Source organism: Fusarium poae, chromosome 2 (genome assembly GCF_019609905.1).
Source record: "Fusarium poae strain DAOMC 252244 chromosome 2, whole genome shotgun sequence".
Classification (NCBI taxonomy): Eukaryota; Fungi; Ascomycota; class Sordariomycetes; order Hypocreales; family Nectriaceae; genus Fusarium; species Fusarium poae.
In genome coordinates, this window is record NC_058400.1 from 5,808,582 (window position 1) to 5,834,327 (window position 25,746).

The window sequence follows — 25,746 nt, forward strand, 5'->3', positions numbered from 1 at the left end:
GGAATGCTTGGTCTGATCAGCATGTCACTATGTCTTAGAGAAAGACGTTCGAGAACGGTAAGGCTTACCATCTACCGTCGGAACCACTGGTCGGATGATGTTGATTCTCTGAGCCGCGCTATTTGATAGGCTGGTCAAGTTCCTGTCTTGCCATGTTTTTTTTTATACTTTTAGGTAACTAACTGAAGATCTCGAACTCGATAAGACGGAGAAAGCGGATGTCGATGTAGATCCGAAAGGAAAACCTGATTTTGTTCCTCTCAGTGGTAATTGTTCCTTTTCTGTTCTACTTCAATTCCAAAAGCAGAACGACGAGGACGCTGGTGTCCGGTACTCAGCGGACAAAACACTTCCGGTTACATCTGCCAAGAATGGAGGCGCTGTCAAGTTGAAGCAACATTGTTTTCATTGTTACTGTTTTTCGGAATCACTGGTAATTCCCGTCAGTTCCATCCCCAGCCGTTTTTGGGCTGGTGGACATGCCGCCCGTTCCTGAATCAACTGGCATGAAAGAAAAATTAGATTGAATGGTCTATCTTGAACTAGTAACTAAAGTCGACATTTGCTATGGGAGTTGCAGAATTCGGTGGAGTGTTTGAGTGCACCGAGTGCTGATCATGGGCCCCATTTTCTGTATTTGAAGAACTGATATTGTTAGACGCCGAAGTAGTACTCTGTAGCTCAGCTGCTGGCGCATTGATTGCCCACCCAGTATTGCGCATCTCTTGGAAGCTCCAGCTCGGATTGAACCCTGGGCTTTCCCACGCATAACTCACACGCTCGTACATCTCATCAATCTGTTCCAGTGTCATCCTACTAGTTTCGTACACCATGAACCAGACAAAGACGATAGCAAGGATACAAAATGTACCCCAAATGAAGAAGATCTTCAACCCAAACGCGTCAGCCCCTCTCCCCAGAATAAATGGAGGCGCATAAGCAACGGCAAAGTTTAATAGCCAGTTCGCTGTCGTCGACACCGACATTGCCTTTGCTCGCAACTTGAGGGGGAAGATCTCTGAAGTAACAACCCAAGTGACAGGTCCCCACGATGAGGCATAGAAGAATACGTTGATCGCACAGCAGACGATGAGAGCCATGTTGGATGCGTTCCCGAGGTCCTGGGACGATTTCTCGTTTGCCGTGGATACTGCGCTGATGATAAACTGGCATATTGCCATGCCCAACGCACCGGCCATGAGAAGCTTCCGTCTTCCCCAAGACTCGATAACGATGAGACCAGGTACTGTACAAACACAATTGACTATAATCATGACGAGATTGATGATGAACGGATTACTGACGCCGGATCTACTGAAGAAGGTTGTACCGTAGTACATGACAAAGTTTATGCCGGTGAGCTGCTGCAACATTTGCAAACCACATCCCGTCAGGGTCCGATGCCCAAGGGATGAGTTCCTTGTGAAAAGAGCTCGGTAGGTATCATGGCCCAGTGTCATCTCATATTGATGGTTGGCGATGATCTCCTGTAGCTCGTTCACAAGAGCAGGATGAGTAATGTCAAGCCTGCGGAACCGACTAAGGGAAATACCAGCGTCGTCATTGCGTCCCTTTTTGACCAAAAAGCGAGGCGTCTCTGGGAGCAACATGATGCCGAATGCAAGGATAACGCCAGGCACTAGTTGCAGTCCTAGAGGGATACGGTAGGCGGCTGCGCTGTTGATACCTGCCGTAATGACGTTGATGATGGTTGCAGCGAGAATTCCAACCGTGATGGAGAGTTGATAGGCGCAAATTATGCTTCCTCGGATCCATTTCGGTGCCGTCTCAGACTGATAAAGAGGCACGAGAACTGATGTAGCTCCTACAGCAACACCTGCCAACGCTCTGTAAAGCATCAGCAATCAGCATCATAGAATACAATAAAAACTGGGCAGACTTGAACTTACCTGCCAACTAGCAACATGGGAGTGGCTTGAGCACACACCTGAAAAATAGCCCCAATACAAAAGGTCACCACAGCAAGAAACAATGTTTTGCGTCGACCAATGCTATCACCAGCTGGAGCAGCAAGTATTGAGCCAACAACAGCTCCGCCACTGAGAATAGCAACGATAAGAGATGAATCTTTAGGACATAGATCTATGTGGCCATTTTCGTCTCTGCAGGTTTGATCGGTAGCAAAGTCGTTCTGGAAGACGTCCATGGCAAGGACGCCATTGATAACTCTGATGAAAGAAACAATCCCTTATTAGTCGAGTTCAATGATGTATATATAAAGGGAAGGGGTATGCTTGAGTTGCGTGACGCGTAAAGAATAGAGTGACGATGCTCAAATGGTACTTGTTGAATCGAACCAGGTCGCGTCACGTCACACAAGGCTGTGCTGTGAAAGCATAACCGCGCCGCAACGACTTCCCCAAAAGAAGTAACGATAGGTAGACAACAAGATTTTACGAGAGAATAATTCGAGAAAGGTCAACTCACCCCACATCGTAGCCAAAGAGTAAACCCCCTGAGGACACAAACAAACCGACAAGAATGGCGCGTATCGACGAGCCAGCAAAGTTTTCGGGCTTATGCCAGCCCATGGCGCGTACCATGACGAGATATCATTGACTGTTGAGAGCGAGAGAATTGTACCTTTTTAGATACAAATTTTGATGCAAAAATAAATGAACGAATGATGCTTTTTTTCTAGAAGCTGAACCAATGGAGACGCCGTGATACAATGCGGAGAAGCTAACTTGGGGCGAACAGAAGAAAAAAGACTCAAGATATTTTGGACTTTTATTGGCCAAAGACAAATCCACCATGCCGAGTCATGGACCCTTTTAATGTGGTTCTTCTGACAAAAAATGACAACGCGCGATATACAAAAAAAGAGGAGAATATTTATGTGGAGTTAAGCAAAAGGTAAGGCGGGCAAAAGAAGAGGTCCTACCCGGGTTCGAACCGGGGACTTCGGAAGATGCTTTTGATAGGTGATCAAAATCCAACGTCCTAACCACTAGACTATAGGACCGTGAGATTTAGTTATAAATATTTCTATAAAGACAATATATATAGCATAGACGAACAGTCCTTATTCAATTCCAGTCAACATATACTAGGTACATCAGGTGAGTTGGAAGTAATTTATCTTTCTAGTTCTCGTCCTTGATCAAGATAAACGTTGAAAAAAAGGATGGAACAATCAATCCCTTGGAGCTTGATTAGCATCTTTCCCCTTCAAGTAAATTGACCAGCATTTATCTCTCTGATTGATGTGAGATCTCAACATAACACAACTTAGGGTAGGCTTTGTCACCTGGGCTGGGCGGAAGTGAACCAACAACCATCACTTATGTAAACTTCACTACCACTTTATTACTGACTATAGCTATCTAACGCCGAAACTAATCCTGTGATTGTTTGTCTAATAAAATTTGCGGTCATCAAAAGACTCGAACTTTTCACTAATGATCTTTCTTGTCAACTCCATCAACTGGTCACCAAGTTTCTCGTCCTGTGATTTCTCGTTACCCGATTCTGGTACAGCAGGAGGACAAATGTACTGGCCCGATTTGTCAGTTATCGTTGCGGCATAGACTGCACTGGTGGCACCCTGGAATTGATCCTTTTTGAAAGGCTCCATGCCAGTCGACATCATGTATCCAGCAAGGGGATACCTGTACCAATTATTAGAACCTTATCAGATATACAAACAAATGGATTACGTACGCTTCATGAATGTGCTCTAAGCTCTGTCTCGTGCTGACGAAGCCAGGATGAGTAGCATTCATCAGGATCTTGGGTGAGCTAGCCTTGGTTACGTTGCGATCGAAGTAACGAGTGTAAAGCATGTTGGCCAACTTGGATCTTCCGTATTGAGGGTTTGGTCCAAGATCAGTGTTGAGTTCGTCCAGACTCTCAAACTTGACGTCGCTGGGGGCACCCTGGTGGGCATTGGAAGCTTGGTTCACAATCCTCACAACACCGTGCTCCTCAGAAGTCTTCTTAAGAAGCTCTAGGAGATAGGATGTGAGGAGCACATGACCAAAGTGGTTCGTGGCCATGTGTTGATCGACACCATAAGCTGAAAGCTGGTAAGTCTGAATGCCCCGCCCAGCATTGTTGACGAGAATATCAAGACGATCAGTTGAATTCTTGATTTGATCAGCGGCTTTCTTGACCTCAGCCCAGTTACTCAGATCGCATTGCACCCATTCTGTGCGTTCAGCCTTCTCCTGCCCGAGCTCTTCAGCTACGGACTTTTTGGCGCCCTTGACGACCTCCTCGGACAGAGAAAGGATGAAGATCTTGCTGATATCGTGGGTAAGGAGGGTATGGGTAACACCATAGCCAATGCCCTCGCTTCCGCCCGTCACAACGGCCACTTTATTGGACAAGTTGGGGGTTTCAGAGAGGGCGAATTGGTGGGTGGCAAGTTGTTCAGCGAGACCACCAAAGTTCTCGGCGATGGTGTTCTGGAAAAGTTAACAGCCAATATTGGAAAATAAACCAATGTGTAGTTTACCTTGACGGTGTCGATGATGGAAGCCATTGTATTTGTCTGTGTTCTTCTCCAAAAAAGACAATTGTTCTGCGAGTGTAAAAATGGAAGTGTAGTCAACAAAGGAGTTCGAGTAGCGCGGTTTAATAACCTTGTAGGAATTCTTCTGCCACCAGATATCCTTATAGTGTTCATTTATAGATGTGAATAAGTAACAGAGTTGCATTACCATTTACTGCTGATGAAAATGCACATATATGGTCTGTAATGAGAACCATGAATCACCACTCTCATTTGAGTCAATGACGTACATGTCACAATAATGACGAGGACGATTATTGTGCAGCGAGATGAGACAAATTCTGTCATAATCATCTGTGGCTCGTCTCCGAACCTGGCTTTTTACTTTGACTTTGTCTTCGTCTTTGTCTTGCCTCCTACGTGTTATGTTTTGTCTCTGCACAAGAGGCTATTTTGACCACGGCGTTTTAGTGTTGGCATTAATAGAGATATTGGATCAGTCTAAGGGAGGGTTATAGCTTAAGATGGCACTAGTATCCTCGTCTAGGCTTCTTCCCGTCCCTGTTTTTGCTTTTTGCGAACCACCTGACCAGTAACTAACCCGAATCACGTCTTGTGCCTGCAATATCCTACAAGATACCTCTTCAAGATGCATGATTATAGAAGTTACACATGGTTATAAAACAACTATTTAGCATCATACATGTAAACAGCATCGTAGTTCTGATCTAGTTCCATTCTGAACATCTCTTCGACCGCCTTTCTCATAATATTCCCCTTTGCAGTTCTCGGCAAAGTGCCCTTCGCTGCGACGAAAACAAGACGCACATCGTCAATACGCTCATGAAAGTACTTCCGTTGATGGAACGGTGCAATTCGCTGAACGATATGCTGCTTGAACGCCAATAACTCATCTTTATCCACGTGTAAAATGTCATCATTCTTTGCCTCGACCACCATGGCTGGCGATGGGCGTCCATAACCAATAACAGAGACAGCGCTGATAAGATCAGCCTCACATACTTGCATCGCTTCTGACTCGAGAGAACCCGCGTCACAGACCAAAGCGAGCTGCATCTTGATCCTGTCGTCAACCCTACCTTTGTAGACATACTGATCAGCATCAACTTGTTCAAAGAGATCACCGGTGTGGAACATGCCGTCCATTTTGTCTCTGAGAGAAGGATGGGGACAGTCATCTGCCTCTGCTCGAACTAGAAGCTCGAGGAGCTGTGGCGATGATGCGGATCCACCCAAAGGGATGAACTGACATCCCGACTCAGGCAACGGCGATAGATACGCCGATGTAGACGAGGAGATCATTGACAATCCAAGTTCTGTAGATCCATAAAGATTTATCAGCTTCAGCCCATTTTGGCGGGCCCAGGCTTCATCTCTTGGTTCAAGGACTTGGCCAGCAAAGTTGATCTTTTCAAGTCCTTGGAGCAGTTCAAGAAAAGGGCCGCTCTGACGTGCTTCATCGAACATCCCTGATAGTAGGGCAGGAAAGGTGTTCAGTATTGTTAAACCTCCCTTGGAGATCATATGTTTAAGCTCAAAACTCGGATAAGGAATGCTGGTCGGTGGGATCAAGCAACCTCCACATGCCAAGATGCCTGCAAGGTTGATTGTATTGCCCAAATGAGTATGCGAGCCCCTACGCTACAGTTAGTCTACAAGTCTGGAATGTTATGGTTGGGAACTTACATGAAAGAAGCAATAGAGACTGGTTTATTGTTGACGTGTCTATGCTTTCGAATTAAACAGTCCATCCATCGCACCGTCTGCGGAACCAGTTTAGGCATCCCAGAAGTCGATCCTGACGTATGGAAGATAACCAGAACTTTGTCACCATTGGTAGATATCGTTGTGTTGAGTTGCACGTCAGTAGGGCAATGTTTTCCTAAAACCGTACCAGTAGAGAATGTTGGGACAGAACACCCTTTCACTGAGGGCTCACAGATTGGGTCGTATAGAAGAGCTGCTGCGTTGCTTTTTCCAAGAAGTTCATATACAATCGAAGGGTCCGTCATCCGAATGGAGAATAACTGAGGGATGAATCCAGCTCTTTGAAGCGAGAGATAATGCAACAAGTCTTCATAAGACCACCCCCTCATCCTGAAGATGATTAGATGAAATTAGCTCGAAACAATGGGTAGGCTTACCAAAGACCAACTACAGCGCCTCTTTTGATGCCCAGTTGCGATAGTTCTGCGATCCAATTCTTTGCAGCAGTATTGATGTTCTGCCAATGCGTTGCATAGGAAATTGCTTCAAATTCATTATCAAGAGATTCAGAGTTCACGCGTCTTATGGCCGGGGAATGGCCTTGAGAAAGCGAAAGAGACTCGATCACTGAGAGTGGTGTACAAAAGGTTCGCATGTTGATTCATTGTAGGTATGCTAAAGCTCTTGGCTCTAAAAGTTGATCATTGCCATTATTTTATAGTCGATCCAAAGAACCATGGTTCTCAACATATACGGTGTCACTCAGCACTAACAAGTCTGATATATTACTTGAATCGTATGTGAGATTTTAGGGTAGGAAGGATGCGATCGTCTCGGCAACACGGCATTGTGTGGTCTTACGAAACTCGGAGGAACACTTCAGAGGAAATCTACAATTCTAGACTATGACAACCCAACCACATGACCTCTAGTATGTTTTATTTACTATGCCGACTATAAGAGCATCGAACAAACAGATAGTGAGGCTTCGGGGTTGCCTTATCTGGTTTTGCTTGTGTAGATTTATGTTGCGGTGATGAGTTATGAGAACGACAAGGCGAACAGCCGGCTAGATATACATGTGTTTTTTCACTGCAATTTTAGTCCATGCCAGAGCAATGCAACTTTCCACTTGAAAAGTCAGGGAAACAAGAGTTAGCATAGAGGCGCAGCACCAAAGTTCGATCACTGAGCCACACGCAAGGGTCTATGTAGCCCACCTTGGTGCTGCGCAATATCATCAACAAGGAAAATGCGACGGAGACGGCAGACACAGTCGTAGAAAAACGTGCATAAGTGACACTCGCCTCACCTAAATAATAAATGCTTCGATCCGCTGACGTAAAACTTGTCAAACCAGAGAATAGAGGCGGTAAGCAGTAAACAGGCTTTCGTCCTTCTGTGTAATAAACCAACGTGATTAGATCCTTTTGGTCAACTGTTCTGTTGGTAACCAAGTACTTGCTACTACTAGATAGAGTAGTGGTGCCACAGCATTGACCATATCACACAATTGTACTTTGAGAGCTCAAGAACGTAAGAGGAATGGCCCCTCACTGTCTTGACCACAGTGCATGCGAAGCTACACGGCTTAGCTTGCATAATGGTGGTCAGCAATCTGCTGATTATTGCATCTCGACAGCCTCAGTTTATTGACGCAAAAAGAGGGTTTCGTTCTGATAGCAGTCTTTTTATATAAAGGTCCCATAGCTTGGGATGTTTATAGTGCGCCATGGCCATACCTTAACTGTGGTTGTCTCGGCCATCACCTAGTGCTAGCAGCAAAGCTACCTACCTACCATCCACGGTTTCCATCTGTCGCTACATTAGTACTATGGAGCTAAGACGCCCTGCGTTGGCCACTGCGTAGGGTCACGCTCACAGGTCATAAGCGTCCATCCACAGCCACAATGCATACACTAATCCGGTTTCTCTCTTTGAGCAACCACTCAAATCTACTCAAAATGTCTCTTTGAAGCTGTGTAGCCATACACATGTAAACCCAACTAATGAAAGACGTTGTGTTTGCAGCCCGACCTGAACCCCCAATAAAACAACGTAGTAGACTACCTACACAAGGCAATATCTGTACACGTAAACACTGGGCGAACTACCTGGCAACGGCAGCAGAGCCTCATTCATTAGGCTTAATTGTTGGAGGGATTTGTACTGACGAGTTCATGAGCTCATTGCATCCTTTCCCTAACAAAGCTAGCTTTGTCTGTCAAGTTATTTCTTCCCCAAGTCATCTCTGGTGTCATCACATTTTGTCACAGTTTTATGTTTGAGTTATGGATATTACTTCCATAGACTCTCAAAGCCCACCGAGCTCTGTCGAAACCCCAGACCAACACCCCGAGGCGAGTCGCGATGGCGTCATCAACCCCGCAGCCAAGTAAAGGCGAGGGCACCAGCGAAGGAGGCCAAAGTCGACGCCTTGGAGATGATCGTGTGCCGTACCAAGAAGACCCTTCAGATAACGAACAGGGAAGAAATAATACTAGACAACGAGGACCACCCAGGCGCCATCATAAGAAACCTCCGAGACAGCGACGAGCATACTCTACTGACGACTACTATGTCGATTACGCTGCCGATTTCCAATCTAGTTTTCCTCAAGCCCCGTACGAACCTGGACCCCGATTCGGTGACCTTTACCGTCAAGAAACTGAACCTTACCAACAAGACGCAAGCCCATGGTATCCTCCACCAAGCCCCGGGGGGCCTTCTACCTATCCTGCCAATTATTCTGGTTCATACTCTTACCCCTCTGACACTTACAGTTACTTCTCCGGCACTTCCCCTGCGATGCCACCGTACTCACAATCAGGACTGTACAGTCGAGTTCCAAATAGCCAGCCGCCTATGGAGTTTGACCAAGACTACACCACAGCCCCTACCTTCGAATCTCCACCTGCTATACCTCCGTATCCCCAGTACCCCACTCGAGCACCAAGGCGACCACCCCCTCAACCCTTGGCCCCTAGACAGCCAGCCTCCAGTCCAGAATATACCATGAGGGGTGCGATACGAGAGATCCCTGAGCGACTTCCGAAAAAGAAACCATCAAGTCGAAGGAAAGATAGCACCTCGTCGTCAAGTGATCAGAGAACTATGCTGGTCATGGGTCAAGTCTTGGAAGGACTGAATGGTCTTCAAAGACAGCTCGAGGACAGATCGTCCGAAGTCAGATCTGATCCAGGCAGGTTTTGGTCAGCTCATCGGCCAAGGAGTGTATCAACCACGAGCCAATATGCCATGGAAGAGACAAGATCACTCGACGCTGAGAGGCAAGAACGAGATCACTTAGTGGGTATTATCGATCGACTACTCGAAGACAGAGAGAGACAAGGGTATCGAAACCCCTATTTACATTCGCAGAGAAGGGACATAGCCGCCCTAATTGAGGACAGCCTCGGGTTGAATGAGAGCGAAATGAACCGGGCGTTAGTCAGGCATAGCGACAGCAAGGAAATCGAATCCAAGCTCGATACTATTCTGGATCTTCTAGTCGAACGCAGATCGAATATTAGCCAGGCACCGAGACCGTTCTTACAAAATTATCACGGGCAGAGACAAAATTACCAAGTCCCAAGAGGAGATCAAACAGTCATCTCTATCAGCTCATCTCGAGAGCCCAACATGCGAAGACATGTCTTGCAACGTCGTGCATCTGTGGCTCAGCCCGCGGCCACAGAACGACAATATGTCCAGCACCATACAACACATTCATCAAACCAGGCTCGTATTCGATTGAGGGCCGGCAAGTCAGCCGAGCCCGCAGTAGAAGATTCAGACGGTGAGCTAGACGAAGACTACGATCTGTTTCAAGGCTACGAGACACAAGACAATCCTATCCAAGAGGATCTTCGAGCCAGACGCCTGGGTCTAGCACGAGATATGGAAGACGACAACGTTCGAAGTGGAGTAGTACCAGAACGACAACACAGCAGCAACATACGAAGTATTAGTAGGAGACTATCGGAAGGCGGCGAACAAAGAATGAGACCGAGATATTATGCGACTGTTGAGAATGCGGAAGACGATGATGACGACGGCGATGATCAGGTACCAATTCCAACTCGTTCCTCGGTAGCGCATAGACCAAAGGTCGAGCAAGGAGAGAAACAAGTACATCATGTTCCTGATCCGCCTGTTTCTGTTACTGGGCCGAGGAGAAGGGGTGCAAGGGTAAGGTTTGATAGTGCTTGAGACTGCATGAGATGTGATGTTTTTTATGTACGAGTTATGATAGTTAAACTGAACAGCGATAATTAAAATACTACTTTGATGTACGGAGAAGAATATGATGGAGCGTAAACCCTTGTTCTGCTCTGCCAATTTTAAAGTAGGGGAGAGAGCATGTTTACTACATACGCTGATGTGCAATTATGAAGTTGTCAAATGGCTAAACATTCTACTAAACATTAGGTGCGGCACTGGGAGCAACTTCAAACCCGGAAATTCCGTCGGCTAGATCACTTAACGTTATAAAGATAAAATAAGGATCACATTATTAAAGGATAACGTTAATAGCTGTTACTAAGACAATTCCAAGACTAGCAATAGCGTTATTGACCAGGGATATCATCATGCGGGGCTCCAAGTTCTATCTAATCCTCAACTTGGCACTTGAGACTATAAAACCACTCCCCTAGCCTAATCTTTAAACTCTAACTTTTGGTATAAACTATCTTTCACCTGAGAGTTTCATGCATTTTACATACTCTGTTCGTACAAGTCATCTCTCTAGACCGAAATACTCAGTGTGCAAACATCATGGACCGTCCCAACAAAGCCATATACATGCTCTCCGAAGGGAATCACGAGCTTCGTGTTATTCAGGAACCTTACATACCCAAACATGCTCAGTCGCTAGTTGATGTGCAGTACTCGGGAATCAACCCTGCTGACACTCGGCATATGTACCTGAATATGACGAACTATGTCGCTGGTTATGAGTTCACTGGAACCGTCAAGCAAGTCGGTCCAGAGTCCCCCTTCAATATTGGTCAAGACATCTTCGGCATTTCCCTCATGTACGACCGTCGACCAAACTATCTCGGCGCTCATCAGAGCTATCTGCTCGCAGAACCATTGATGACATTTCTGCGCCCAGAACACCTTGACCCCATCACAGCTGTGACGCTTCTCGCTGGTGGAGGTACGGCGATGGACGGACTCTTCAATGTCCTGGGCTACGGATTCCCACTTGCCGATATCCCCGGCAATGAACCTAAAGATGAACCGATTCTCATCTGGGGAGGTGCAGGCAGTGTTGGACAAGCCGCCGTTCAACTTGCAAAAGCAGCTGGTTTCTATCCAATTATCACGACTGCCTCACCACAGAACCATGGAGCGCTCAGGGACCTAGGGGCGAGTTACACCTTTGACTACAAGAGCCCAACTGTTGTACAGGACATTCGCGCCTTGCTGGAGTCCTCGGGTTGGTCGTTGAAGACTGTCTTTGACGCAGTTTCTACAGGTCTGGGCGTTTTCGAAGGCCTCACTGAAGAGCAAGAAAAGGAAGTTCAGGAGAAATACGACCAGAGTTCATCGAGTATGGCTCGTCAATGCTGCGATCCCAAGGTTTCATCAACCGAGCTGCGTCTGACTTCCGTTCTCCCAGTCAAGAAAGATCCAACTTATGTATTTTGTCTCAACTTTCGTCCTGTTGAGGTTCTTAGTATTGGGCACGAGGTAGCTGAGTGGAGTGAAGAATTTAAACAGGCTGAGGTGGCAAAAACGAAGACATGGCAGGCGCGCATTGAGAAAGGAATTGAGTGGTTGATTGGAAACCATGAAAAGTATTGGGAACCTCCCAGGACCAGGGTGGTCAAGGGCGTTGAGGAAGGTCTCCAAGGGATTCGCGATGTTTGGCAGGGGAAAGTCAGTCGCGAGAAGCTTGTTATCGACCATCGCATCTGAGTTGTTGATGACCATTTCTTATTATGTTGCATGCGTGCTGAAGATGAGCAAGAGCCCCATATTTTAATAACTAAATATTTTGTAGCAACTCCTTTTACCCGATGTTCCTACCATTCCTGAGGAATCATGATTAACTCTTGCATCAACCTTGATACGTTTTATCAAATGTTCTGTTTGATATTGGAAAGATCATTTTGTTGAGAATATTACAGAAATACTCCACCGTATCACCAGTATCATACACTATTTTCTCAATGAATAGTCGTTATTGAGTGAAGATCCATGTTATACCTGCATCTACTGAAGCAACGGCATCGACGTTGGCCCACTGCAAGACAACAAACTGTCTTGCTTACAGACGATGTATCTGGGGATTACAAGATTATGAAGGCTTGATGCTCGGGCCGAAGTCTTTTTACTTCCATCAATAGCTCCCTCAACTTCCTGGTGCAGCATTCTCCGGAACTCCAAGAGGCCGGCTGCTAGACTTGCCAGCCACGCAAGACCAGTGGATACGTGCGATACAATCCTCGTTGTGGAACAAGGCTCGTTGTTTTGCGGGTCAAAAGGTGAATGACACCGATTTACTCCCTATCATTCGCCTTTATCATAGTTGTAGGGGTGGTATACCTATCATGCGTGTTATCAATAAAGCAAAACCCAAGACACGGTTAAAACAACAAATAAAGAAAAGTTCTGCAACAAACCGATATTAGTCTCCCGGTATCCCCGAGAATGATACGCTGACTGACAAATAGACGGTAGAGTCGCAGTGGCATTAGCTTTAGCATGCCACGGTATGACGTGACTTTGCGACGAAAGGCGGACATTCGTTAGGCGAGTTACAAAAGCCCCCTGGTCAGTGTTCGCACGGCTGGGGCTTCATCGATTGGTTAGAAACTGGTGACCACTGATGTACATGTACTGCGTGAAGTTTAAAATCTAGCAGTCTCACAGCAGCAAGGCATGTATGCATATCACAAATGCCTCACTACCTTCAAGGACTAATACCTTCAAGAATCGACAACACTGGCAAATCAGAATCGCCCTGTTTCGAAATCCTGGACTCTACGATATCTCTTATGTAATTCGGAAGGCACAAGTAAACTCCGCTATGGGGCCGGCGTTTCACTCCGTGTTGCACTGCCTTTCTGTTTACGGAGTACTGAAAGCATGACTCGACATAGAAGGTCATCAGTCAAGATCCACGAGCATTCTGGGGCAAAAGATGGACAGATGACCGCTGTAGCCAAGGCTTCTAGAAACTTTTCATAAGATGCATGACCCTTGTAAAGTGCGAGAATATCCTCCGCTGCAACCCTACACAGATACCTCATCCTCTATTGCAAGGAACAGACTAAGAAAAGCCAACGAGAAACTGGCAAGTTTAGTGGTAAGATATATATGCTTCGCATAAGCCAAGGCGTGTCCAAGACATTTTATCAGATTTATCCGTCTCGATGGTGCGGGTGACCGAACTTGGGGACCGGAGATGGTGGGCGCTAGCGTGATCGGCGATAAATGCCGTGATACCGAACCCAGAAGATGATCAGCATAGAAATGATAAACAAGAGGAAGGAAGGAAGAAAAAGATACATACAAATGACAGAATGGGTGGAGCTTTGAGTTTCTATGTCTAAACTTTTCTTCCTCGGTTGCCCATCACTGGAAAGATTGGTGTATCAAAAAGTTGAATTATTCCCCGAGATCGCCGCTGTGCTATCTAACTCTCATAAGTACAGTGCTGTACAGTTGATATGGGTATCCCTCGAAGTCTAATGTGAAATCGATAGATGCAGCTTTATTATGAAAAATAGGGCTCTTAGAGTAACCTTAATCTTATATAAATATAAAAGTATCAAAATGTGTAACTTGCAGCAAATGAAGCCGCAAGCTCGGAAATTCAACGATAATGCAACAGTGTTAACAGTAGTAAAAATATAAAAGTATTACTATATAATCTACTTATTCTTCTTTTAATATAAAGATAAGACTACTTTTAAACCTCTTAAATTTAAATATAAAAGATTAAGTATTTATATTAATTAATTTATTTAGCTTATTATATACTTTAATCCTTATTATTAATTAACTCTAGCTATAATAATAAAATAATAAATAAATTAAAGCTTATTATATATAAAAACTTATAAAGGTCTTATTATTATTATTATAAATAAAGGTTAATTTACTTTAATTATATTATTTACTTAACTATTAATATAGCTATAAATAATAATAATATCTATATATGTCACAGCTCGAAGTCAGACCAACCTACCCTAGAGCCACAAGTGGATCAGATCACGTGGCGATAGCGTTATCGCCGTAACCTTAGTTAGACCGCCAGTCAGATCCTGAACGTAGCTCCTTGAGCTACGTCTTGTTAATAGAGCCTGACCTGCCTGCAGTGCCTATCCGTAGCAATAGAACCTATTACGCCCGAAGCGTTCCCTGTCCACCCGTACCGCCGGACTCAGCCCGTGACACTACGTAGCTCCTAACCGTTGGACACCGAACGCGATGTCTGCCCGCCCGCTCCCGCCCTTCCTGCCGGACAGCGTCGAGTCATTCCGTGACCATGCCCCGGAACACCTAGACGATTGGTTCGAATACTTCCGGAACGTTTATACCTACGCCGAGAACGCCCAGAACCGTATATCCCAGCTGGAGAATGAGACCCAGAACATGAAGGATAAACATCAAGGACTCGAACAATCCCTGCAACAAATCACCACTGAGCGTAACTTTGCCCGAGCCCAGCTCGAGTACACTGAGCAACAACACGAGAAGGCCCTAAAGAGGAAGGACGACGACATCTTCGAGGCCCGCCTCGCCGAACGTCGCGCCCTCGATGCCACCCGACCTACCGTACCTACTATCCGTGAACCCCCCGAGACTAGCGCTCCCGCTGAGCTTCGTGTAGCGACTCCTATGGGAACGACTCCTCCGCCTTCTTCCCGATCTACCGAATCAACCAGTCTTACCGAACGATTACCCGACCCTGACAAGTTTGAGGGCGAACGGAGCGACCTACGCCGTTTCGTCTCCCAGATACACTCAAAACTAAAAGCTAACCATGACCGATTCCCGACACGCCTCGCCCGAATGTCCTATGTAACTGGCCGTCTTAAGGGACGCGCCTATGCACAAGTCCTACCGCACATTAAAGCTGGTGAATGCCAACTCCCCGACTACCAGGATATTATCGATCTACTAGAACGCGCTTTTGGAGACCCGAACCGGATCAATAATGCCCGCGCCGAATTATTCCGCCTTCGCCAGACTCACAAGGATTTCAGCACCTTCTTCGCCGAGTTCCAACGCCTCGCGCTGGAAGGAGAAATGTCAGAAGAGGCCCTCCCTACCCTGTTGGAACAAGCTGTCTCCCGAGAACTACGCGGAATGCTTATACACAACCCACCGCCTAGCTATAAATATCACGACCTAGCCACCTTCCTACAAGAATTGGAAAACCGACGACGCCGCTTCGCAGCGGAGCCACAGCCTGCGTCACGAAAGACGAATATGCCGCTGAAGGAGTACCCCCAGACACTCCGAAAGAAGTCCCCATCGCCTCGTAGAGGGAGAAGCCCCCCCGAAAACCGCCAACCAGCCGGAGAACCTATGGACCTCAGCAATCAGCGCCGCTATAACCGCCCTAACCAACGACGGGAGAACAACCAGTGCTTCCGTTGCGGTTCAGCCAACCACTACCTCCGCGACTGTCCCGAACCTGACACACGTCCAACCAGGCTCCGTCAAGCCACCTTCGCTTATAGCCCCAACCGCACCAGCCAGCCCCCGTCTCCACACTCGCCTACATCCAGCCGCGCCAGTTCCCGCCGATCTAGACACTCCCGAGGACGCCAGGAAAACGGGGTGAGCCTGTCTTAAGTCGGCGCCAGGCTCCCCTCCCCGCACCTACTGTACCGAAGATTAAACTGTCCGCCGCCTCCGTTCATGGAATCCCGATTGAGAACGAGAACAACCAACGTTCGAACCTGATGATACTGCCTGCCAGCCTCAATGTGGCCGGAAGAGAACCAATTCCGTCTTACGCTATGACCGATAGCGGAGCGGAAGGAAAAGGGTTTATCGACGAGAGCTGGGCTAAGTCCCAGAACCTGAAGTTTAGACCCCTGAAGAGAACCTTCGAGATTGAAGTGTTCGACGGGCGACCTGCCGAGAGCGGGAAGGTCGCCTACTACGTCCGCGCCGGACTCCGCATTGCCGATCACGAGCAGAAGAGCATGATCTTCTACGTGACCCAGCTAGCCAGCTACCCTATTGTCCTGGGAATGCCTTGGCTAAAGCAACACGACCCGCAGGTGGGCTTCGCGGCCCACACGTTCACATTTAACAGCCCGTACTGCCAGAAATTCTGCAACACCCCAACCAAGCCTACAAGGATTAAGGCTTTACAGACCGTCCCGAAGAAGTTCATGCGCCAGATGAAAGGGAGTATCCCACCAGCCTTGGAGGGAAAGGATATCCTCCCGGTTTCCCTGCGAACCGCCCGAATATACAGCCAGAAGGACCGTTACCGCCTCTTCACCGTCACCCTGAAGCAACTGGACTACCTGCTTAAGCCTGAGCCAGAGGCATTCGTGCTGCCGGAAGAACTTCGAGAGTTCCAGGACGTTTTCTCGCCTAAGGAGGCAGAGAAGCTACCACCGCACCGATCTGGAGACCACCACATCGAGCTAACCCCAGGAGGAAAACTGCCGTTTGGACCCTTGTATGGAATGTCCCGGAACGAACTGACAGCCCTACGAGAGTGGCTAGACGAGAATCTGCGTAAAGGATTCATCCGCCCAAGCTCGTCGCCTGTAGCCTCCCCGGTACTATTCGTCAAGAAACCCGGCGGTGGTCTACGCTTCTGCGTGGACTACCGAGCCCTGAATAATATTACGGTTAAGGACCGCTACCCGCTCCCCCCTGATCAAAGAATCCCTGAATAACCTGTCTGGTATGAAATACTTCTCCCGTATTGACATCGTATCGGCCTTCAATAATCTGCGTATCAAGGAAGGCCAGGAGTACCTGACAGCATTCCGCACCCGATTCGGATTATATGAGTCACTGGTTATGCCCTTCGGCCTAACAGGAGCCCCCGCGACCTTCCAGCGGTACATTAATGATGCGCTGAGGGAATACCTGGATATATTCTGCACTGCGTACCTGGACGATATCCTGATCTATAGCCGGACCCGAGAAGAACATGTCGAGCAATTAAAGATGGTGCTTGAAAAACTGAGAGCTGCCGGGTTATTCGCAAACCCAGCCAAATGCGAATTCATGGTTACGGAAACCAAGTTCCTAGGCCTTATCGTGGGACGAGACGGCATCCGAATGGACCCTGCAAAGATCGAAACTGTTAAGAACTGGCAAACCCCGACCTGCCTGACAGATGTACAAGCTTTCACAGGATTTGCGAACTTCTACAGGAGGTTCATCCGTGACTTCTCTAAGCTTACAGCCCCGTTGAACCACCTGACAAAGAAAGACGTACCGTTCGTCTGGGACGAAACCTGCGAAAAGGCTTTCCGAGACTTGAAGGGAGCCTTCACATCAGCACCGATCTTACGCCCCTTCGATTGGACGAAGGACGTAATCCTGGAGACAGACGCCTCTGACTATGTATCCGCCGGTGTGCTGTCGCAATACGACGATGACGGAAGGCTGCACCCGGTAGCCTTCTTCTCCAAGAAGCATACGTCCACGGAATGCAACTACGAGATCTACGATAAGGAACTCATGGCCATTATTCGCTGCTTCGAAGAATGGAGACCCGAACTGGAGGGGGCACCCTCACCGATAAAAGTGATCACGGATCACAAGAACCTGGAGTACTTTACGACGACGAAGTTACTTAACCGACGACAAGCCCGCTGGTCTGAGTTCCTGTCCCGATTTAATTTCCAGATCACATATCGACCTGGGAAACAGGGAGTTAAACCCGATGCCCTGACCAGGAGGTCAGAAGACCTCCCTAAAGAGGGGGATGAGCGCTTAGCGCACCAAAGCCAGGTGGTACTAAAGAAAGAGAACTGGCAACTTCCGCCGCTACAAGTCCAGAGAGCCCGCATCCGCCACCCACTACAACAGAACCAACCCGCACCAACACCCGAGGAGCCGTCACTCTCAATAGAGCTACCAGAAGAGATCGACCGCTTGCTGAACGAAGGATACCAGACCGATGAAGACCTGCAGTCGATACTACAAGCCCTCAGGACCGACGCACCGCGACACCCGAAGATTACGCTTGCAGAGTGCAAGATCGTCCAGGAACGACTGTTGTACCGGGACCGCATCTATATCCCGAGCCACGACGCCCTCAAGACCGCCCTGCTGAAAGCCTGCCACGAACACCCTATAGCAGGACACCCAGGTCGTGCCCGCACTTATGACCTGCTTTCCCGGGATTACTACTGGCCCGGAATGTTGGCCTACATCGAACAATGGGTTAAGAACTGCCATACGTGTCGAAGAGCCAACCCAGCCCAAGAAGCGAAGCAAGGTGTGCTGAAACCCTTGCCTATCCCCGAACGAGCCTGGCAACATGTGTCAATGGATTTTATCACACATCTGCCGCCCAGCGAAGGAAATGACGCCATCCTGATTATAGCCTGCCGCCTGACCAAGATGAGACATATCATCGCATGCAAAGGAACCTGCGATGCCGAAGACGCAGCCCATTACTACCTGAAGGAAGTGTGGAAGCTACATGGGCTCCCACAGACTATAGTATCGGACCGGGGACCCCAGTTCGTAGCGGAGTTCTGGCAGAAGCTCACCAAACAACTGTCGATCAGCTCGCTACTATCCACCGCTTACCACCCTGAGACCGACGGACAGACTGAACGCCTGAACGCTGTGTTAGAACAGTACCTGCGAGCCTACGTGTCATACCTACAGGACGACTGGAACCGATGGCTCCCCTGGCCGAGTTCGCAGCGAACTCCCTGAAATCCGAAACCACCGGCGTATCTCCGTTCTTTGCAAACTATGGATTCCACCCGCGAATGGGCTTTGAACCCACGATTACAGTCAGAGGAACCCCAGCCACTAGAGACGCAGAACAGTTCGCAAAGACGATGAACGACATCCTAGAGCACCTGAGATCAGAAAGCATTGCCGCACAAGCCCGTTACGAAGCCCAAGCGAACCGACACAGACGACCTGCCCGACGATACCAAGTAGGGGACTCCAGTGTGGCTAGACGCCAGGAATATCAAGACCCTTAGGCCACAGAAGAAACTAGACTGGAAGAACATCGGCCCGTTGAAGATCGGCAAGGTCATCTCCCCGTACGCCTATCGACTGGAACTGCCCGCCAGCATGAAGATACACCCCGTGTTTCACACGAGCCTGCTAAAGCCAGCTGCCACCAATCCGCTGCCCGGTCAGAACGTAGACCCGCCACCGCCAGTAGAAGCCGAAGGAGTGGAAGAGTGGGAGGTTGAAGACATTGTGGATTCCCGATGGGACAGACGAGGCCGAGGAGGCCGCCCCAGGCTGAAGTATACTGTGAAATGGGCCGGATATGCAGACCCAACAGAAGTCCCTGCTGCTTACGTGGAGAATGCTGCAGAGATCGTGGCGAACTTCCACAGGAGATACCCTGACAAGCCCGGACCACAGTAGCCCGTCTCGGCAGAGCTCGATGCTAAAGAGGGGGGCACTGTCACAGCTCGAAGTCAGACCAACCTACCCTAGAGCCACAAGTGGATCAGATCACGTGGCGATAGCGTTATCGCCGTAACCTTAGTTAGACCGCCAGTCAGATCCTGAACGTAGCTCCTTGAGCTACGTCTTGTTAATAGAGCCTGACCTGCCTGCAGTGCCTATCCGTAGCAATAGAACCTATTACGCCCGAAGCGTTCCCTGTCCACCCGTACCGCCGGACTCAGCCCGTGACAATATAAAAATAAAAATTATAATAAATATTAATAAATTTAATATTATTTAGCTAATTAAAATAGCCTTTTTTAATTATTATTTAATTAAATTAATTAAAAAAATTAATTTAATTAAAAAAATTAAAAAAAAAAATATTAATTAATTAATTAAAAATTAAAAAAAAAGCTTTTAAAACCTTAAATAAGGCCTTTAATAGTAATAAGTATCTATTTTATTAATAGAAGGAATTCCTAAAGGCCTTAAAAGATAGGTTATATATAGCCTGGCTTAAAGACGTATAGTAGGAGGCCATAGTAATAGTCAAGATGCCACTGTGACTAAAGACAGGAAAAACAGGAAATCGGCGTACAGGGTTGAGTTAGAAAGGGTCGTTTAGGTGATTTTGTGGGTTCTGCTGAGATGTGTTAGAGACAGTGTAATGAAGAGAAGACCAGTGGTAAAGAAACGATAGATGGAATCTTATGACGGTTGAAGGAAGGTTTTGTGGGTTATGTAAGGTTTCGGTTACTCTGTGTGAGCAATAAACAAGTAATCGCATCAGTGCTGTACAGTAATATGAACGCATGAGCAAGAACGGAGGGCAATATGGCCAACACCCGAATCTTACGTAGTAGTCTAGCCTGCAGAGGGTGGCAGTACGGATAGTCCGATGGGTACCGAAAAGCGGTTCGGTTATAGTTGCATGTTGCAACGGTAACCCACAGTTACATACCTAGACAGTAGAACCGTTCTTGAACAGTGTCCTCGACTCCACCCATTATCATGTAGACGTTTTACTTTGAATCCCTCTATGCGTACAAGGTAGTAGTGACATACTGGTAGCTGGTATCTCCCCATCTATCACTTTCGTGGCCAGTCACTAGATAGATGGATAAGTATGATATTACGCAGTCAAACAAAACGAGATTCCTTCACATTCAATTCTTGAAACCCACAATCGACAGTAACACAGTCTCGTCTAGTTTATCTCCGCTCGCCTTTATCTAACAGGGACTGGGAAGATTATATCGCGCACTTGACAATTGGTCCCATTCTCTCCCAGTCCCCGTTAAACTAAACCAACACAATCACTCCGGGCACTCGCGATCCACAACACCGATCCTCCAGATACGGAGATGATAGGATTGTGGAGCCATAGTGGACCAAGGATAGATAGGAATAGAGCCTCGATCAAGTATAATCCGGGGAAATCAGTTTCTTGTAGTCATAGAAAGACCGTGTTTAAAAGGTCATGACGCTCCCTTGCTTCTTGGGCTCCATCTTCCCCAGATTCCAAGACTCTTTTCCCGTTCCAGACTCTACTCGACCCATTTTCCCTTCGCTCACCCTTACCCTGCCTGAGCTTTGCTGTGCAAAGCTTTCGTGAACCATTAGCTAGACAACGAAATCTCTCAACATGTCGCCCACCAAAAAAGGAGAGATTCCTTCAGATCTGGAAGGAATCCAACGATCAAACTCAAACTGCTCCCAAGTCGAAGGAACTTCACAGCGCATCGATGATGCTGTCTTTGGCGAAGTTTCAGAAGATGGCCCCAATTATCGCAACGTGCGTCCCACGCCCTTGTCTTGTCTACCTACCCATCACTGAGAATAGTACACTCATGCTTTAAACAGGTCGGATGGATCGCAACAGTCGCATTGATGACAAAAACTCAAATCGGCCTCGGCGTTTTATCAATTCCTCAAACATTTGATGCATTAGGCCTGATCCCCGGAATCATTTGTCTCATTGTAGTGTCAGTCATCACAACATGGTCAGATTATATGATTGGCGTTTTTAAAAGGCGCCATCCGCAGGTTTACGGTATCGATGATGCTGGATACCTAATGTTCGGAAGAATTGGTCGCGAGTTTTTAGCGACTGTTTTCATGCTTTGTATGTAAAGAGTCCCGTCCTCTGTGGCCTTTTCACTGACGGATTTCTAGACTGGATCTTTGTAGCTGGCTCGGCGATGCTGGGTATCTCCATCGGCCTCAACTCTGTTTCTTCACATGCCGCTTGCACAGCCATTTTTGTGGCCGTAGCAGCTGTTCTCGGATTCTCTTTCGCGAGTATTCGCACGCTGGGCAAGATCGGATGGCTCGCCTGGATAGGACTGGTCTGTATCATGACAGCCAGTAAGTTTCGCCTCTCAAAGGCTGCCCATGCTGGTCTTGTCAACGCAGCAGTGTTAACTAATATCCTTCATAGTCTTCTGTGTCACTGTGGCAGTAGGTGTTCAAGATCGTCCTGCAGCTGCACCAAGCCCTGAACAAGGCCACTGGGAGTCCGACTGGAAGCTGTTTAACCACCCAACCTTTGTCGACGGCATCACAGCAGTGTCATCACATATCTTTGCGTTCTCTGGAACGCCCGCCTTCTTCCAAATCGCTGCTGAGATGCGTGAGCCAAAGCATTACACCCGCTCCCTGATAACTTGCCAGTCAATCGTGACAATTACATATATCACTATCGGTATAGTGGTATACTTCTATTGCGGATCCTACGTTGCCTCTCCTGCTTTGGGCTCAGCTGGCGCCCTTATGAAAAAGGTCTGTTATGGCTTTGCCCTCCCTGGACTGATTGTGACTGCCATGCTTATGACCCACGTAAGTGCGCCTTGCTCCTACTTTGTGTTAGATTCATACTGATGCTGCCAAGATTCCTGCCAAGTATATGTTTATCCGTTTGTTGCGCGGCACAAAGCATCTCAACTCCAATGGTATAGTGCACTGGGCCACCTGGTTAGCCTGCACGGGAAGTGTCACTATCATTGCATACATCATTGCTAGCGCTATCCCTGTATTCGGAGGCCTTGTGTCTCTTATTGGTGCTCTTCTCGGTACCATGATGTGCTTCCAGCCATATGGCTGTATGTGGCTATATGACAACTGGAACAAGGGCTTAAAGAATAGGTCACTCAAATGGTACCTCATGGTTGGCTGGAGTGCCTTTGTTATCTTGGCTGGTACATTCATGATGGTTGCCGGCACTTATGGCTCCATTGTTGGTATCAATAATTCACTCAAGGCTGATGGTGGAACGAGCCCTTGGTCTTGTGCTGATAACGCCAATTCTGCTGGCGGGGCTCACTAAGCTACCTAGGTAAGTCGAAGTTGAGAACAGGCTTCGGATAGTCCGGAAAAGTACACTTGGAGCTGGTCTCTCAAGTTGAATGATTTTTGTCACGGTCTAATCTATGCAGATCCGCCATTACTGTTGGCGACTGTTGTATTGAACCCATAGTAGTAAATATATTCATCAGTATCTGAATACCGGTCCATGTATCCAACGTCATCTGTTGCCAAGACGCTTATGTAATGATGTCATGGAACCCTTGTATTTGGCGCTGTAGGCATCCACTATCAGGGTCGTCAGCTGCTCAAAAGAGAAAAAAAAAAAGTCCCTGATATTTTTGCCTCATCTGAGTCACGTCATTCAACAACAACAACAACAACACAATAAATCACTTTACAGCTTTCTCTTACGATAACAATAACCAACGATGAGCTTTGTGAGGGCATTCTCGTTCCTCACGGCTGTGAGTCTCGTCACCTACACTCTTCTCTCAATAGCGACGTCATTTGGACCCGCTGAAATGCCCGTGTTTGAGAAGAATGAGACTGTTCGTGATATCCCTGCGTTTGGATTGGGGACTTGGTTAGCTGGGGCGGGAGTGGTAAGATATCTCGTTTAGGTTCTGATGAAGCGCTTTACTAACAAGTTGGGCAGGTTGTTCCTGCTGTAGAGTATGCTCTCAAAAACGGCTATCGTCACATCGATACTGCCCTCATCTGGCGCAACGAAGAAGCGATTGGCAAGGGTATCAAAGCCTCAGGCGTATCACGCGATGAAATTTGGATAACCGGTAAACTGTGGAACACAGATCATCGTCCTGAGCTAGTACGCAAGGCTATCGAAACCTCCATCGCGAATCTCGGCGTTGAGTATCTGGACCTGTACCTCATTCATTACCCTGTGGCTTGGGTTCCTGAGACACGAGATGTAGATAACAAGACTTCTCTCATCGACACATGGAAGGCTATGGAAGAACTTGTTCGCGCTGGACTGACGCGTCATATTGGCTTCTCCAACTTTGCTCCAAAGGACATCAAGAAGATCCTTCAGATTGCCAGCATTCAACCCTACGCTCACGAATTTGAGACACATCCTTACCTCCAGCAACAGTCCTTTGTGGATTTCCACAAGAAAGAAAACATCAAAGTGATTGCCGCATCGCCTCTCGCAAACGCAAACCCCACGTATGGCGATAAGTACCCGAGTATTCTACATGACGCTTTCTGGACGAAGCTCGCTGAGGAGAAGAACGCGACTGTCGCTCAGACGATTCTCGCTTGGGGACAACAACGCGGGACGATCGTGATTTCGAAGAGCACGCATGCTAATTATATCGCCGAGAACTTTTGTTCTCAAGGGATCGAGTTTACAAAAAGTGAGCTCGACGAGGTTACGAAACAAGACAAAAGGTTGAGGCTGTTGAATCCTATTCATTGGGGTGTGGACTTGTTCGAGGGTCTGGATGCAGGTGCTGTAGAGAAAGAGGAGCCCAAGAAGGAAGAGGAGGAACGCAATTTGGACTTGTGATTAATATTTGGCCCATGCGGAAACGAAATGCGACATTTATAGACTAGTGCTTTGAGTAATATTTAATAGCGAAGAACAGAACGAATTGATGAAGTTGCACACACTTGCCATATCATAAGACAATTTTGATTGGTTACATAGACTATGGCCGTCTGGTCAGGGATTTTCACCAGGCTATTTACCCTCGAACGCGCCATCGCTCTATGCTTGCAGTTAATTGGGGCCATGGAAATGCTCTGTCTCCAATGTGAAGTTGGGAGTAACTTGACTTTCTGATATATGTTCTATCTCTAAAACTTTCATCATATTGGGTATCTTGTAAATAGAAAAACCTTCCTTGAGGAATTATTCTGTATCATAGTTGAATCTTCATATGGATAAACTAAGGAACAAAAGGTCCATAACTAGATAGTCAATATTCGTATGTAGGGTAGAAGAGAGTCCCTCTGATCAGCCATCTTGCATGAGCTCGTGCGTGAACGAGCAGGGTGTTTCTTCAAGTGACCGAATCGCCTAAGTCAACAATAACTTTTAGTTCACGCAAGCTTTGCAGATCATTCTAAAGTGTCGCCTGACAATCTTTAGCTCTCCGAGCCAAGTCAAAGAGCAGCTAAGATGAGATGACTTACTCTGTAGTCTGTACAGAGTCTTCGTACTCTGTAGTCTCGCTTCTTCTTCCTGAGCACAAACCATCCTTCTTCTAGCCTGACCCTGACAAGCTTGGCACTTCTGTCGTAACAGGCAATGAATGTTCAGTGATCTTCATCTTGCTCCACTTTCCCCTGCCCATCAGTCGAGGCCCCCTGTCACACGAACCGCGTTTTGCGCCCAGGCGGTGAAATTTCACAAGTCTAGGGTCTTTGACAGCCAATGGTTCATTCTCGGTTGAGTCGTTATTTGATCTTATCTACTCTGTATGGAGTACTCTGTACAGAATGAGATGCCGTTCAGGTCAAAGCATTTCGTCTTATTGTGCTCAAGTCAAGTGAGACAATGAGACTAGACATTAGCCTCGCGCTTTGACAAGCTCGTTCGGCAGTCTATTTGCCGGGGCTTGACAAAAAACCCGATCCCAAATCCAACTGAGGGTTCGAAATCAACT

The 25,746-nt window shown here is 47.3% G+C and overlaps 7 protein-coding genes and 1 non-coding gene across 8 annotated transcripts; 4 read left to right on the forward strand and 4 right to left on the reverse strand.

Moving 5' to 3' along the window:
* Positions 1 to 542: 542 nt before the first annotated feature.
* On the reverse strand, positions 543 to 2,552 carry FPOAC1_005896 (uncharacterized protein; the record flags this gene model as incomplete). Its single annotated transcript, XM_044850408.1, has 3 exons — positions 543 to 1,848; positions 1,911 to 2,189; positions 2,449 to 2,552. The coding sequence occupies 3 exons, from the start codon at positions 2,550 to 2,552 to the stop codon at positions 543 to 545; spliced, it is 1,689 nt and encodes a 562-aa protein (XP_044709118.1).
* Positions 2,553 to 2,896: 344 nt separating this feature from the next.
* FPOAC1_005897 lies at positions 2,897 to 2,986 on the reverse strand. Its single transcript has one exon. It is a non-coding gene; the product is annotated as a tRNA-Gln (tRNA).
* Positions 2,987 to 3,379: 393 nt separating this feature from the next.
* Positions 3,380 to 4,507, reverse strand: FPOAC1_005898 (uncharacterized protein; the record flags this gene model as incomplete). Its single annotated transcript, XM_044850409.1, has 3 exons — positions 3,380 to 3,632; positions 3,685 to 4,430; positions 4,481 to 4,507. The coding sequence occupies 3 exons, from the start codon at positions 4,505 to 4,507 to the stop codon at positions 3,380 to 3,382; spliced, it is 1,026 nt and encodes a 341-aa protein (XP_044709119.1).
* A 657-nt stretch (positions 4,508 to 5,164) lies between these two features.
* FPOAC1_005899 (uncharacterized protein) lies at positions 5,165 to 6,860 on the reverse strand (the record flags this gene model as incomplete). Its single annotated transcript, XM_044850410.1, has 4 exons — positions 5,165 to 6,134; positions 6,185 to 6,203; positions 6,438 to 6,595; positions 6,643 to 6,860. 4 exons carry the CDS (start codon positions 6,858 to 6,860, stop codon positions 5,165 to 5,167), a joined length of 1,365 nt encoding a protein of 454 aa, XP_044709120.1.
* A 1,715-nt stretch (positions 6,861 to 8,575) lies between these two features.
* On the forward strand, positions 8,576 to 10,417 carry FPOAC1_005900 (uncharacterized protein; the record flags this gene model as incomplete). The annotated part of the gene is made up of 1 exon (XM_044850411.1): positions 8,576 to 10,417. One exon carries the CDS (start codon positions 8,576 to 8,578, stop codon positions 10,415 to 10,417), a length of 1,842 nt encoding a protein of 613 aa, XP_044709121.1.
* Positions 10,418 to 10,984: 567 nt separating this feature from the next.
* FPOAC1_005901 (uncharacterized protein) lies at positions 10,985 to 12,133 on the forward strand (the record flags this gene model as incomplete). The annotated part of the gene is made up of 1 exon (XM_044850412.1): positions 10,985 to 12,133. One exon carries the CDS (start codon positions 10,985 to 10,987, stop codon positions 12,131 to 12,133), a length of 1,149 nt encoding a protein of 382 aa, XP_044709122.1.
* Positions 12,134 to 21,455: 9,322 nt separating this feature from the next.
* FPOAC1_005902 (uncharacterized protein) lies at positions 21,456 to 23,135 on the forward strand (the record flags this gene model as incomplete). Its single annotated transcript, XM_044850413.1, has 5 exons — positions 21,456 to 21,605; positions 21,674 to 21,935; positions 21,986 to 22,177; positions 22,251 to 22,648; positions 22,701 to 23,135. 5 exons carry the CDS (start codon positions 21,456 to 21,458, stop codon positions 23,133 to 23,135), a joined length of 1,437 nt encoding a protein of 478 aa, XP_044709123.1.
* Positions 23,136 to 23,544: 409 nt separating this feature from the next.
* On the forward strand, positions 23,545 to 24,644 carry FPOAC1_005903 (uncharacterized protein; the record flags this gene model as incomplete). Its single annotated transcript, XM_044850414.1, has 2 exons — positions 23,545 to 23,718; positions 23,772 to 24,644. 2 exons carry the CDS (start codon positions 23,545 to 23,547, stop codon positions 24,642 to 24,644), a joined length of 1,047 nt encoding a protein of 348 aa, XP_044709124.1.
* Positions 24,645 to 25,746: the final 1,102 nt, after the last annotated feature.